The sequence below is a fragment of the Protomyctophum parallelum genome, assembly GCF_964188405.1.
Source record: "Protomyctophum parallelum genome assembly, chromosome: 16".
In the NCBI taxonomy this organism is placed as follows: Eukaryota; Metazoa; Chordata; class Actinopteri; order Myctophiformes; family Myctophidae; genus Protomyctophum; species Protomyctophum parallelum.
The window spans coordinates 42,234,982-42,247,015 of record NC_139711.1 but is presented as its reverse complement, the minus strand read 5'-3'; the positions used below and the strand labels follow the sequence as shown (position 1 = coordinate 42,247,015).

General features: G+C 43.2%; 1 protein-coding gene across 1 annotated transcript; it reads left to right on the top strand.

Annotated features, from left to right (window-relative positions):
- Nucleotides 1–6,344: 6,344 nt before the first annotated feature.
- Nucleotides 6,345–11,940, top strand: LOC310873807 (arrestin domain-containing protein 2-like; the record flags this gene model as incomplete). The annotated part of the gene is made up of 6 exons (XM_083786358.1): nt 6,345–6,645; nt 7,716–7,939; nt 9,070–9,172; nt 10,014–10,270; nt 10,902–11,196; nt 11,741–11,940. The coding sequence occupies 6 exons, from the start codon at nt 6,345–6,347 to the stop codon at nt 11,938–11,940; spliced, it is 1,380 nt and encodes a 459-aa protein (XP_083642484.1).
- Between the last annotated feature and the right edge of the window lie 94 nt (nt 11,941–12,034).

The following is a 12,034-nucleotide window of genomic DNA, read 5'->3' as shown; positions in this document are numbered from 1 at the left end:
ACATTTGGACCAAATGGACCCATATACCTACTTCCATTTTACGCTCTCAAGAGTTACATTATTGTTAAACATCTGCATTACTTCATTTATAAGAAGTCTACACAATTAGATAATGTAGATTTTTTTTAATCAACGTTTGCCAACAGCATGGAATTGTGAACAAAATACCAAACAACAAAATATTCGTTAGTTTTGGGTCTGAGAGGCTAAATGTCATCAAATGGTGGTCCGTGGCTCAGGTGCCAAATAAATAATGGGCCTTGAAATGAAAAGGGTTGAATTAAAACCCCTATGCTATATTCCTAAATTCCTTCTAAAACAGCAGTTCTCAAACGTTGTTTGTGTCTGGTGGTATGGTATAGTATTTGGCATCACTTTTCACTTCCAATTACACAATTACAATACATTTTTCATAAATTAAAATCCCCCTCCTCAAAGACTCCTCCCGGACCCCACGTTTAGACATAGGGGAGACGGGGGTAATGTGAGACGATGGGTAATGTGAGACACCCCCTGTATCACATGACCACAACACATTTGTGTCATGTGACCATTATATGTTGATGCCCCTCCCATTTCTTACCTGCCATGGAAGAGAGGACCTCATTGTGCTGTGGTAAGCATGTTTTTTTCACAAAGATATGTTTTTTGCATGTAAAAGTAAATTTTCTTGCTGTCAATATAATCAGCTGTTGTGTCAAAGCAAATGGATTCAGGTAGAAAAACATATATCACACATGTTGATGAACTACTAACATATACATACATGTGATTGCTGCTAGCTGAAGATTAGCCTGAATTGCTAAAAGAGCTCCTGTTTACCAAAATGTGGGTGTGGGGTAAAGTGAGACAAATGCTTTGGGGTGAAGTGAGACACTGTCTCACATTACCCCACCATGAGGCACAAGTTAAGTTTAGTATTAAACACATAATCTAATATTACATTGCATATGTTTTATTTTCTATGTCATAAACATTGTAGAAAATGCCAAGAACATACAACAGGAAGACCACCTGGGGTGGAACCTCCCTTGAAGAGTTGGAGATGGCTGCCGCTGAGGTCAAGGCAGGAAAGAAAATCAGAGCAACTGCAAGGGAAAGAAATATTGACAAGTCAAGCCTCCTACGATTTCTAAAGAAAAAAGAGAAAGGGGACGTAATGTCAGCAGGATGGGGTGCAGTTGTTGGGGCAAAGAGGATATTAACAGATGAGATGGAGGAGGACCTTGCCACACATCTGAAACAATTGGCTAACCAGTTCCATGGCCTTACTCCAGGAAAATGCCGTCAACTGGCATTTGAATTTGCAGAGAAAAACAGTATCCCTGTCCCTGCCAATTGGACAAAGAAACAATGTGCAGGTAGCGTATGTGTGGAAGAGATCACGTGTTGGTTAACTAAGGCCAACTGAAAGACACATCTAAATCTTATAATAATGCATTCTCTTCTTTTAGGTTATGACTGGTTTAACAGCTTCCTAAAACGTCGCCATCTCTCTGTCCGATCTCCGGAGGCAACATCCCTGGCACGAGGAACAGCCTTCAATAGAACAACTGTGGGGGAGTTCTTCGATAATCTGGCTGTAGTAATGGACAGGTGACGGAATGAATTATTTAGTTGCAAAAGTTTTATTGAGGCTTAAGATTTGGTTTTGATTCTAGATTCTCCCTGCCTCTCTTCTTTAACAGACAGACATTCCCTCCACACCGGATTTATAATGTTGACGAAACAGGCGTCTTTACAGTACAAAAGCCACAGCAGGTAAGGTCCAAGAGCTTCATAGGCATGAGAAACATACAGAACTTCTCCACTCCATGGTGGATTTCCAAGAAATCCTTTAATAACAATTGATTCTAAACTTTCTATTTGATTCAGGTTGTGACTGAAAAAGGAAAAAAGCAAGTTGGTTCTGCCACATCGGCCGAGAGAGGAGAACTGGTGACTGTGGTGTGTGCAGTGAATGCTGCTGGGAATGCCACACCCCCCATGTTTGTTTTCCCCAGAGTTAAGTTTAAGGACTGCTTCATGAATGGAGCACCAGCAGGAGCCAAAGGTACAGCCACCAAAACAGGATGGATGAATGAAGACCTCTGGGCCGGCGAGTACCTTGATCACCTGATAGAGCACACTAACTGCACCCCTCAGCATCCAATACTGTTAATCCTTGATAACCTGAGGGCTCACGTTTCATTAAAGGCAGTAGAAATGGCAAAGAACAACGGCATCATTCTACTCACCCTTCCACCTCACACATCCCATCGCCTGCAGCCTCTTGATGTGACTGTGTATGGCCCATTCAAGAGCCAATACAACAGAGCTGTTGACGGGTGGATGAGATCCAACCCTGGCAAAACAGTCTCCATCTACGAGATTGCAGGGATTGTGAATGTTGCCTTCATGGCAGCAGTGACACCACGGAACATCACTTCTGGATTTAGGTCAACTGGGATTTTCCCATATAACAGAGATATTTTCTCTGATGAAATGTTTGAACCATCCATGGTGTCAGACCGGCAGCACCCGGGTCTGCAGCCTGCCACTGCTGATGATCCGGATGGTCCATCCACTGCTGATGAGACGGATGGTCCATCCACTGCAGATGATCCGGATGGTCCATCCACTGCAGATGATCTGGATGGTCCACCCCTCGCAGATGTACCACCTGCAGATGAGCCACCTGCTACAGATCCACTCACCGAAGCTATGCCATCAGTGTTGCATGGTCCACATGAATGTGCCTCCCAGCTGACTCAGAGGTACCACGTGTTCCCAGCAGACCTGGATATGTGTCTCCACGTGAAATCCTACCACTTCCCAAATGTCCCCCCAGAAAACAAACAAACCGAAAACGGGTGAAGACAGCCATCCTGACTGATACTCCTGAGAAGCAGGCAATCGAAAAGGCTTATGAAGAGAGACAAAAAAAACAAGCAGGGAAAAAACAAACAAGCAAAGAAAAGGGGAAACCGAAAAAGAAAGCACCCAGAAAGAAAACCATAGTTAGCAGCACTGAGGAGAGTGATGTCCCCGTCCCACATGATAATGACTCTGAAGATGAGAGCTTTGATGATGAGAGGTGTGATCAAGGAAACAAAGATTTGTCCGTGGGTGACTATGTCATGGTCAACTTTGCTACCAAACGCAAGGATGTCCGTTACATTGGCATGGTTGAGGAAGTTGAGGGTGATGAAATAGTTGTCCAATTCCTCAGACGAATCCCCGGAACCACAAAAGCGTGGGAGAGACCCACATTTGCTCTCAAAGCCAATGATGTGGCACATGTTTTGAGAAGTGATGTGGTGAAGAAGCTGCCACAACCACAACAGCGTGGAGGAACCACACGGAGAGAACAACTCCTCACCTTCCCCTGTAACCTTCAGGGCTGGAATGTAGAATAGGCCTAGTTGTAGTGTATAGTGTGTAGGCCTATAGATTTTCTGATGGTGCTGTGTTCTGAGCCCTATAGGGTCATGTGTTCTGGAACTTTGACCGAGAGACATTTCTCTCATTTTGCACTTTTTTTGTGAGTTTGTTTTGTGTTCTATGACTCTGGTGCTGTGTTCTGAGCCCTTACAAGGGTCATGTGTTCTGGAACTTTGACCGAGAGACGTTTCTCTCATTTTGCACTTTTTTGTGAGTTTGTTTTGTGTTCTATGACTCTGGTGCTGTGTTCTGAGCCCTTATAAGGGTCATGTGTTCTACAACTTTGACCGAGAGACGTTAATCTCGTTTTGCACTTTGTGTGTGAGTGTGTTTCAATGTTAATTAAAACATTTGGAATTACAGAATGTTGTCTTTGATTTTGTTCAGACTTACTTCCAAGTGTTTAGAAAGAAAATGTGGTTAATGACCAATTCCCATGATTCTGTTACTAGTCTGACATTAGTTCTGGAATGTGTGGTTGTCAAGCTATAGCTGTCAGTGTTCTAACTGTTAAAATAAGTGTTTTTATGTTAGTTTTAAAGTGAAAAGAATAAGTGGTTCACTTTACCCCATTGATTTTTCTGGTCTGTCTCACTTTACCCCAGCCCTGGGGTAAAGTGAGACACCTGACCACTTGTTTTAAAACAATCATATTGTCACTGCCCTTTGTCTTGGATTCATTCTAATCATTTTCATTTTTAGGAAACATCCCAAATGAATGGGAAATATGTAAATTTGACTGATATATCATTTTAGCTCGCCTACAGAGGAGCAAATGTAAAAAGTGTCTCACATTACCCCCGTCTCCCCTACCTAGGCCTATTCTGTGTAACTTGATCACTGGCATCAACATTGTAGCGATGAGCGACATTGAGCGTTGATGGTGCTCGTCAGAAGATGGTAGAAGGTGCTCTTCAGTCAGTGGACAGTGGACACTGTTCAAACACAACACAATAATCACGCACTCATAATATCACGCTAGAATAAACATAATAATACATAAACAACATAGCAGGCTTGGCTGCCTACCTCGCTGCTGCAAGTTCTTCAAAGAAAGGCAATTATCTATAATAAACAATTTAAGTTTTACAAGCCACCATGAAAGCACCGTACGTCGGTGCGTGTCACCTAGCTGACTAGCTGTGGCTGTGTGTGTTTTTTTTGTGGCTAAAAGGCCAGTGTCTTTTTTTAATGGGAACTGATTAGATTGATCAGGTTCACCTGTGGCGCTGCTGATGCCCAGCATGGTGCTGCAGATTAGCCTGGGTAAACCCACTCCCCCTGCTGGACAACATTTCACTCCTGCCTGAAAGCCTTATACCCATATCATATCCCCTCCCTCACTGAGTCCTGCCTGCCTGAAAGCCTTTCACTTGTCCTGCCCATATAGGTCCTGCCTGAAAGCCTCACACCCATTGAAACTGATTGAAACAGCCAGCGCAGGTACATTAGCATATTAGCATATCAACTCAGTTTGAAGTAAAGATACTGGTATCGTGTGTGTGCGTGTGCGTGTGTGTGTGTGTGTGTGTGTGTGTGTGTGTGTGTGTGTGTGTGTGTGTGTGTGTGTGTGTGTGTGTGTGTGTGTGTGTGTGTGTGTGTGTGTGTGTGTGTGTGTGTGTATGTGTGTGTCGGTCGCATGGTATTATTTTAATTACGCAATACACATATTAATACATTTACTTACATTATAAATTATAAATTATGTTGAACTATGTAACTGTTCTTTTGTGAATACAATTTAATTTTGTCCAATCCGTATGGTAGAGTATGTTAATACAATTTTAATATTTGGTCTCCCTCCACTTCTATTGAGACATTTAACTTGTGTCGAAGAGATCATGTCTCACCTACCTATACCTGTAGGATGTCAGAATCTGACACAAGGTTAGATTTATCCTCTGAGCAAGCAGGTAGGCTCTATATTAGCTCAATGGTAAAACATAAATGTCAGCTCTTGCACAGGAGGACACCATGGTTCAAATCTGGGGTAGAAGAGAAAGGTTTTGATTGATTGAATATTTTATTAGCACATGAAAGTATAGTTCGATACAAGGTCTGAAATGTTGAGTATATGGGTCCCCAGCATCTAGAAACAGCCGGATGCTAACTTGCATAATGTTGAGCAATTTTCATAATTGGCATAATATGTGACCATACCATTAACAACCTAAAACATTCAAATATTTCATCATGCTTTAAGTAGCATGTGACATGTCAAACTAGGGGGTTTTCATGATGCTAAATCCATTCCAAGCATTAGTTTTGCACAAAAAAACACTCACACAAATGTGATGAGGTCAGCACATTTGGGCATAATTTATTCTACATTTGACTGCAACTTTCCATGAGATTTAGCATCTCAGACCCAAAACGAAAGATTTTTTTGTTATTGGTGGATAAGATTTTGTCCACAATTCTATGCCTATTGATGTGGTTCCATATAGGAGAGATAACGGGTAAATTGATCAAAATAACAGTTTTTCTATACATTCTCCAATTAACTCTAAAAGGTCCCCATCATTAGCTGGGGACCACCTGGAACCCTCTCAGGGACCACTGGTGGTCCCCGGACCACTGTTTGAGAACCACTGTTAGGTACCGCCCTGATATGGGGCTCTTTAACCCCCCACCCCTTCCCTCCTCCCCACCACATTAGTATGGATGGTAAGATGGGTGTGGCCAGGCATAAGATGTGTGTACTGGGGCTCAACCCCCAGTACTTTATCCAGCACTGTCCCCCCCAGCCAATGGGCTTTAAGTGGAGGTGCCACACTCCGCCCACCTTTCACCACCCCACAAAGAAAAGACACAAAAAGTAGTTTTATTTGCAGAGGAACCAACAACACGATCACTCATCCATCATCAGACAGACGTCAACACCAGTCACCAGCAGCAGCAGGCTCAGAGTAGACCACAAGATGGTGAAGAACTTCTACATCCTGTTTGACCGGGCCTCTCCGGCGGTGTTCGGCCGAGGAGACGTGGTGTCCGGCCGGGTGGTCCTGGAGCTGTCCGCGGCCAGCCGAGTGCAGTCCCTCACGGCGCACGCTGAGGGTCTGGCCAAGGTCCACTTCAAGTTGGACGCAGAGGGTTTGGCCAACAAGGTCAACTTTGAGGATTGGTGCAGGGTTTCGGTTTCGGACGCCATGTCGTTTTACGTAAAGCACCACAAGGCGGAGGTGGAGTACCTGAACCGGAGAGAGGTTCTCCTGTGTGCAGGTAAGAATTTTGCTAAAATGCCTAACAAGTTTAGGGATAAGGATTAAGTCAAGATATACAGTAGGGCCCCTAGGTGGTCCTAATTCCTAAAGTGTTATTGCGTTTATTCCCTTGGCTCCTACAGTTTTTATACAGAATTTTGTATACTAAACATCCCTAGTTTTGGAATACATTCATTATTAATGTGCTTTTTCAGAATGGACCAAATTTGAACTCTTTTCACAATATCGACATTGTAAAAAATAGTTCATAACAGCAATGTTGATATTTGTTATCGGTATCGGGCCGAGGAAATGTCACATCGGTGCATCCCTAGTATAGCCTGGCTCCAGCCCTGAATCGCATAGCCACGTAAAACAAAAAGTTTCTGGTGAATAATGAAGTGAAACAAAATTAAACTTCAGGCTGAGTATCAGGCTGTCCCTAGTATATTGTTATGCAAATCTAATTGGATCACTAACTCACAGAAGGACAGAAATACATCGACTCTTAATTGGTCTCGACAAAACTGGTTTATTTGTGTCTGGTTTCCAACCCGGTTTTAGTTTTGGTGTGGAAATAACTTAAATAAACAATTAGTTTTGTGACATGACCTTCGACGATCTATAAATGTCTCAATAGGAGAGCGGGGAGACTAAATATTTTAAAACCACCCCAACTGTATATTATTATTATATTGTATTAACATATGGTACTCTTCCATACGGATTCGACAAAATAAAAATGTATTCATTAAATAAAAGTTACATAGTGCCGCTTCAACGTTGTGTGCTTGAGAAGAACCATGTACTGTTCTCCATGAGAATATAGATGGAGCGTTTGTAAAATAATTGATAAAAAGAATAGTAATTTGCTACAGCGTTGAAAGGGGATAAGAGAAGAAAATTAAAAGTGAAAGAAAATACTGGTTTTGTGTAAGAGAAATGAGTACTTATTTTCCATTTCTTTGTTCCATTTGTCTGTGAATTATTTTGTGTTTAACTGTGATTCAACTGGTATCGTGAGTTGAGTGAATCGTTTATACATCATGCCTATACTAAGGGGATGCATGTGTTATTCCTTTTCCTCAGACAACGGGAAGGCCAGCACGCTGCCTGCAGGCAGACACGAGTTCCCCTTCAGCTTCCAGCTCCCAGATGAAGACACCCGGCTGCCCACGTCCTTCCACGGCCGACACGGCAGCATCCGGTACTGGGTGAGAGCCAAGCTTCAGAGACCCTGGGCCTCCGTCACCGAGATCAAGAAAGAGTTCACCTTCATTGAACCCATCGACATCAACACACCCTCTCTGCTGGTACGGACAATAGCCTACAATGCATTTTCATTGTTTTCACTCAGCATTTATATTAGATACAGACAAAAGTGCTCATTTTGGTGTACTTCTCTGTACGTACAGTAAGTATACTTTAACCCATTCTGACCTGAGATCAGATTCATACGAGGTTTCCGCCGGACACACACTGGGTCTGATTAACCCATTCTGACCTGAGATCGGATTCTAAAAATGTCAGTCGTTCTTCGATTTCTTAAAAAAATAGCAGACCTACAAGCTCGTATCGCGCCACTCGGTGGCGCGATATGAGCTTGTAGATCTGCTATTTTTCAATAGCTAAAGCATAACATGATGCCGACACCAAAATGGGTGCCCGGTCAGAATGGGTTAATGTAGAAATAGTTTCCCGTTTCAGTTTTCAAATGTATAAAATGTATTCAAATAATATAGATCTTACGCGCTCACAATGTGACGCATTGTTAATTTGTAGATCGGATATTTTCAAATGGCCGAAATCAGCAAAATGTATATGGCTTTTGTTATGATACTAAAGATCTACAAAGTAACTAGTTGTAACTAACGTTTTCAAATAATTATAGTGGACTACAAGTAGAATATTTGCAGAGAATTGGAAATGCTTCAGTGCTCAAGTACAGTACCTGAGAAAATGTACTTAGTTACTTTACACTGGATACAAAATAGCCCAAATATATACAATCAAATACAATATACATTGAATCAGATTCTATATGCTTTGCTTTTAGACATCAAAGGGGGCGTCAGCCCCTGCCTTTTTCCCCGTCTGTAAAACAACTGCCCTTTCCAGACCACAAATGCAGCATGATGGTGAAAGAAATGCAAATGCCACTGCCATGCCATGCCGGAACGCAGCATTCAGGAGAATTGCTTTTTTTTAGCTGATCTACAAGCTCTCTGCGACACGCTGTGAGCTTGTAGATCTGCTATTTTTGCTATTTTTGTCCAAAAGTGCTCTCTCTTACGGGATTTCAGCCCCTGCCCCTTTAACACTCTCTGCACGTCCCTGTCCACGACCTTCACTGGCTGCCAGTCAAACGCAGAATAGATTTCAAAACACTGTTCACCAACACCTGCAAGTTTGTAAACACGTGTTTTGTTTTTGCTGATTTCAGGGATCACGGTCTGTCACCAAAGCAAAGAATATGACTGCGTGGTTATGCAACATGGGACACCTGTCCATAACGGCTAAGATCCACCGCAAGGGTTACATGCCAGGTGAGAAAGATCTTTTCTAATCAACATCCCATGTCTCTGCTACTATAACATGACATCAATCAAAGTGTGTTTGCGTTTTTACCCCAATTTAGTCGTCATTGCCAATAGGCTCTATGCACATACGCCATTTTCGGAACAGGTGTTCCATGTAGTGTACATACTGTACTACTACATAGTGGTTCTCAAACCTTTTCATTTCAAGGACCCCCCATAACTCTGATAGTGTACAAATGGAACCAAATGCACCCATAAGGGTTCATTTGGTTACACACCCGTGCGGGGCCATTTGGAACCCGCTCAAGGACACTTTGAGAATCGAGGCACACTGGTGTATAGCAGAGAGGATGGATGGAAGAGGATAAGGAGGAAATAGTACTTGGGTCATTGATATGCCAACTGTTTGTTTGTTTATTTTCATTACAAAATGATTTAAAGATAAGATAATACACAAAAAAAATATGAAGGAGAAAGCCTAAAAAAAACCCCAGGGGCTTGAGAAGTGGCATTCTCCAGGAATGTTTGTACATTCATAGTATAAAAAGTACATCCCATTGAACATGCAGATCTAATACATTAGAAGACAGATATCATACAGAGAGAGGAAAAACAAGAAAGGAGCAGAACATATCACAATAGTCAGAAGTCAAAGTCACCAAACAGTAAAACCTCTATAGGAAAATATTGAATGGACACCAGGTTAATTTAAGACAACTCCCATAGATGTAAAGGCAGAGAATTCCATATTTTAGACCCTCTGAAGCCTATATTAAACTGAGTTTAATATTCATCATTAATCTCTCTCTCTCTCTCTCTCCTCCTGCTCCTATATGTGTCTTCCTAGGCGATGTCATCCCCCTGTTCGCCGAGTTCCACAACGCCACCTCTCGCTCCGTGACGCCCAAGGCCTACATCGTCCAGAGGCAGACCTTCACCGCCGAGGGCTCGGTGCAGGAGAAGCGATACGTCGTGGCGACGCAGTGCGGCGTCGAGCTGGGACCGCACTGCTCCGAGATGTGGCTCGGACGGCCCTTCAGGATCCCCGTGGTGGAACCCTCCATTCTGCAGTGTCCCGTCATCAAAGTGGACTACATGCTCAGGGTAAACATCCTTTTGTACCCCTCTCTGTTCTCGACGTGGTTTTAGAAATGAGAGGAACTGATTAATACACAGGAAATGGAACTCATCTTACTGTAAAGGGAGTGTGTTCTTTACAAATAACAATGTATGTGCTCATATACACACAAGGATCGCCACAACTGACTTTCAGTCATTTTGATTCCATAAAAGCCAGCTTGCCTTCTATGTCTGTGACGCACTGTGAGCTTATAAACGGGTTATTATTTTAAGATTAGAGCATTTTTAAGTGGTCAAACTAACAATATGTTCAGAAGCACCTTCCATAAAATCTTAATAGTCTCGGGTATTTCATATAAAAGCAAAGGCTAAAGGCCCAAGCTGTGCTTTCTTCAGCTGGTCGACAGTATGTAGAACCGGAACAATAATATTACTAGAACATCATAATTTCACAAATTGTTTCGGAACCAGTATGGGGGAGCTCCTTTCACAATGTTTCACAAATGGCACACATTAGGACTTGATCTGTGATCATACAAACATTTTCAGCTGTGAGATTTCATGATGTTACCTCATGTCCTAAAACCGTGCTCTCTCTCTCTCTCTCTCTCTCTCTCTCTCTCTCTCTCTCCCCATGATGCTTGCTTGTCCTCAGGTTTGTATGGAAATCCGCGGGACGTCCAAGCTGTGTGTAGAGCTGCCGCTGGTGATGGGAACCATCCCTCTGCGCCTGTCTGGCAGCACCTCCACTGCCAGTGGTCAGGTGATGGACACCACCACTGGTCTCGACCTGTTCGGCAGCCCCACCTCCACTACCGGTAGTCTGGTGGCGGTGATGGACAGCCACCCCTTCACGGCGTGTGATGTGCTGGACACCAGCCCTCTCCTCCACCCGTTTGGCAGCTCCAGTCCGTACCCGGAGTGGCTCCACCAGGCCTTACCCGAGCAGCGTGAGTGTAATTATCCTATATCATGTCTGTCTTAACCACTGAAGCCCTCTATACTGAATGTTGAACTGAGCTTGCTCTGTAGCTGCTCTGCTCTGCTTTCCCCATCTCTATTAGCAGGCAACAGTACAGCACTAATACTATCTCTCTCTCTCTCTGTTTCTGGCACAACAGCGCCCCTACTGGTACTCATAGTCATTGGCAACCTAGTCATAGGTGAACACATAGGTGAACACATAGGTGAACACATAGGTGAACACGGACATTGCTGTTCACTCAAAAATAAATTGACATATTATTGCTTATAGCAGCTTTAAGCTCGGTTCCACAGATACTGTACATTTCGTGAAAGTACAAGCTCACAATGCCTCACGTTGTGAACTTGCATTACATGTGTAAATTACTGTTTTGTTTATCGTGACCATTATTATCTGAATGGCAGTTTGGGTGGTGTCCCACAGGGCTCGATGCTTGGCTATGCACCGTTCTAAAGTCCAGACATGATCCCCAAATCTCACTTTTGTTTGTTTTTTCTCCCTTCCCTCAGCTCCTCCTGAGTACAGCTCCGTGGTCACAGAGGAGGAGGCAGAACAATACACCTCCTCCTCGTCTCCTCCTGCTTACTGCGAGGTGAGTCGCACCTCCTCCACACCATACAGACAATACACCTCCACACCATACAGACAATACACCTCCACACCATACAGACAATACACCTCCTCCTCGTCTCCTCCTGCTTTAGTTTGAGTTAGTTAATATTACATTATTTATATAAAACGCCACGTCACAGAGAAAGAAGAGAGGAGAATGTACAGTTGGTGTAAGGAAGATGAAAGGGTCA